General features: G+C 44.5%; 1 protein-coding gene across 1 annotated transcript; it reads left to right on the plus strand.

Moving 5' to 3' along the window:
- The first annotated feature begins 1,327 nt into the window (after positions 1–1,327).
- LOC131423739 (uncharacterized) lies at positions 1,328–2,875 on the plus strand. The gene is made up of 2 exons (XM_058575107.1): positions 1,328–1,670; positions 1,709–2,875. The coding sequence occupies exon 2, from the start codon at positions 1,892–1,894 to the stop codon at positions 2,750–2,752; it is 861 nt and encodes a 286-aa protein (XP_058431090.1). The 5' UTR covers positions 1,328–1,670; positions 1,709–1,891; the 3' UTR covers positions 2,753–2,875.
- Positions 2,876–3,166: the final 291 nt, after the last annotated feature.

Genomic DNA, 3,166 nt, shown 5'->3' on the forward strand with positions numbered 1-3,166 from the left:
TAAACTGGATGTGGTGTTCTGTAGGTCGTGCCTGTTCAGAAACCCAGGTTCTGGTAAGACATTATCACTATAAATCGTTTTGGGTTGTGTGTGTGTCTGTGTGTGTGTGTGTGTTTGCACAGGATATATCCTACAGCAAAATAATGTGATTGACCATTACCATTCCTGTAGGTAGAAATCTATGTCTCACTAGTTTGGACTGCTTATGAGATCCTGGGTCCTTCTGTAGCCATTCTGCCCCAGACTGGGCTGGCTATGTTACTGTCTTTCTGTGACCCAGGCAGTTGGGTCCAAAGTGAACTTTGGATGGATCTCTAGGAGCTTCCTTGTTGGGTGATGTTCTACTTTTCTGTTATCTTAGGTGGGCCTCAAGACACTAACACCCCTAGTTGGCATGATTTTCAAACCATTTTTCAAGCTCTTATTCTTTTCTCTAAATCTAGGCATTCCTATGTATTGAGTGTTTTCTTTGTAAGCAGGTAGGAGAACTCCCTCTACTGGACAGACACTGAACTGCTGCCCACCCTAGGATGAAGAAAACTAGTTTTTACATTCTACCTGGAAGAAGAAAATAATTTACTTCTTTGAAGTGAAAAAAGCTTTACAATACAGTTGATCTTTCCCTAGGATGAACTTTCGCCAACCTCGCCCCTTCTCTGCTTTCCTTTGCCAGAGCGGTCAGCTAAGTGTTGCCATGACCCATTGTGGTAATGAGCAACATGACACCAGGTGTTCTCATTGCTGTGGTGTGAAAACCTATGAGGGCCACCAGGCAGGACTACAGGGCCCTTCACTTGTTTTCCTAATGGAGAAGTTTATTCTAAATCAAATTCAATAACAGATTCAGACTAAGCACAGGTTTGGCACAGGTGGGTGATCATTTCTGTGGCTTCCTAATGCAGGGTTGTCTTTCTAATGCTTTGTCAGGTGAGAAACTCTGTAGCTTTCCTGCAGCATGTTCTCTCTCCACTGTGACTCTTTTTTACATCCTTAATTAAAGGCATTGGCCAGACAGTGAAACAGCATATGGACTGAGAGATAGGAACACGTAGGGTATATTGTGACCATTTTCCATCAAGTCAAAGTAACTAGAATATTGGAATACAGAAGATGCTGGAAAGCTGACCTGGGAATAGGTGGAATAGGGCTTTTATTAGAGTCTAGACTTTATCATGACATAAAGGATCATAATCTTGAAAGTCAACAGGGTGCAGGGAGGTATGTAAGTGACTGAAACAGTTGACTGGGGACAGGAAAGAATATGACCTGTCCAAAGGGAGCAACCATGTTTTACTCAGCTGTGACTGCTACATGTGTGTGGTGAGCCGCTTCTGCCGTTTCTGCAGATTATGGTCGCCATTACAAGATGACGCTGGCTCCGCTGTGGTCTGTGACAAACAACTCCTTATCTGGGAAAGTTGGCACATGATTTTTCACCACCCTGTGAGAAAGCTCCACGCGGCAGCTTTGCATTGGGGCTTGGGATGCTTTATTAAGGCTGGGAGGGGCATCAGAGAGGGAGAAGAAGAAATATCAAGGGCCTGAATAAACTGCTGAAAGAAGATTCCTGAGTTGCGTCTTCCTTGCGGGCAAGGGGTAGCGACAAGTGGTGCCGAGACCCGGGAACCAGAACTTTCAACAGTCAGGGGTGGTGCACCGGTTAGTCCCAGGTAAGTGGGATCCGCGATCAAAGCGGGGTTAGTCCCAGGTAAGTGGGATCCGCGATCAAAGCGGGGCAGCTCCTCTGTAATGAAAGAGAGAGCCTTACATTTTATTGCAGCTGCACTGTGTACTTTCGCTCCTACTTTCGCTTTTGTTTTTTGTGCTTCTTTTGTTGTTGTGACGACAGGGACGCTCCCCTGTAAAAGGAAGAGAGCGGGGAATTCATAGAATGGAACGCTCCCCTGTAAAAGGAAGAGAGCGGGGACTTTTGTACTTTCACTTTCTTTATAGCTCTAAAAACATTATGGGCGTTGCTTCTTCAAGCCCAATTTTGTTGGCCCTAGATGGGTTGTTACATTCAAAAGGACTTAAGATAAAGCAGAGTACTTTGCAGATGTTTTTAAGAGAAGCTGATATAGTGGCTCCTTGGTTTGCTTTTTCAGGGAGTCTTACGGTTCCCAGCTGGGACAAATTAGGGAAAGATCTAGATTTCGCTCATGAGCAAGGTACCTTGCAGGGTGGCATTATACCACTTTGGAAGTTAGTTAGAGGATGTATAACAGATGGTAAATGCCAGGAAGCTGTGAGTGAGGGTCAAGCTATTCTTGAGCAGCTGCATGAGGAAAAATCTGAAGGATCATGTAGTGAAGTGGCAGAGAGTATTAAAAGTAACAGTAGTGAGAAGGCAAAAGAGCCTGAAGATAAAAATAGGAGAAGGCTCTACCCAGACTTGACCGAATTAAAAACGCCTGAGAACACAAGCGACTCAGAGAGTTCTGAGGACCTTGATATATTGTTACAACAACTACATAAGATAAAAATGAAAAAGAAGAAAAAGGAGACACAGGGCACGCAGGCCTACTGTAAGAAGGGGAAGGGAGTTAACATCGGTCAACAAAACTCTGAGGAGGAGGAGGTAGAATATCTAGAAGAAGATATGGTGCCGATTGCCCCACCTCCGTATGTGGGGGGAGCCAAGGTTCCGGGAGATCTTTTCATGCACAAGTTTGGAGGACAGTTAATACAGATATGGGACTTGCATACCCTGTATTTCAGGACAATAACAGGGGAAGATATCATGAGCCTTTAGACTTTAAGATAATTAAAACCTTGGCAGAATCTGTCCGCACTTATGGCATAGATGCCGCTTTCACTCTCACTCAGGTGGAGGGACTTACTAGATTTTGCATGACTCCCTCAGATTGGGCTAGTCTAGTCCGCGCTTGTGTTTCCCCAGGGAAATATTAGGAGTCCAAAGTTGGCTGTTTAATGTTTCTGGCAGTACCCAAGACTCGGAGCGAGGTAGGAGACTTAAAATTTCTGCAAATAATTCACAATTGTTTAATGCTACATTACCCTCCGCAGCAGTCTGTCTCCAATCTCCGTTCCTGTTTCTTTTGGCTAATGTTACATCACAGGGGATGCTTAATTGCTCTAATATTACCTGTTACTTCTCTGAGTGTTGGAATGGATCCTGGCCTATGGCAGTGGTTATGAAAATTCC

This window comes from Marmota monax, unplaced genomic scaffold, assembly GCF_021218885.2.
Source record: "Marmota monax isolate L192 unplaced genomic scaffold, Marmota_monax_Labrador192_F-V1.1 WCK01_AAM20220418_F8-fsc00106, whole genome shotgun sequence".
In the NCBI taxonomy this organism is placed as follows: Eukaryota; Metazoa; Chordata; class Mammalia; order Rodentia; family Sciuridae; genus Marmota; species Marmota monax.

What these genes read in the sequence shown, in the direction of transcription:
- LOC131423739 (XM_058575107.1), top strand. Translation starts at nt 1,892, where the DNA reads ATGGAACGCTCCCCTGTAAAAGGAAGAGAGCGGGGACTTTTGTACTTT.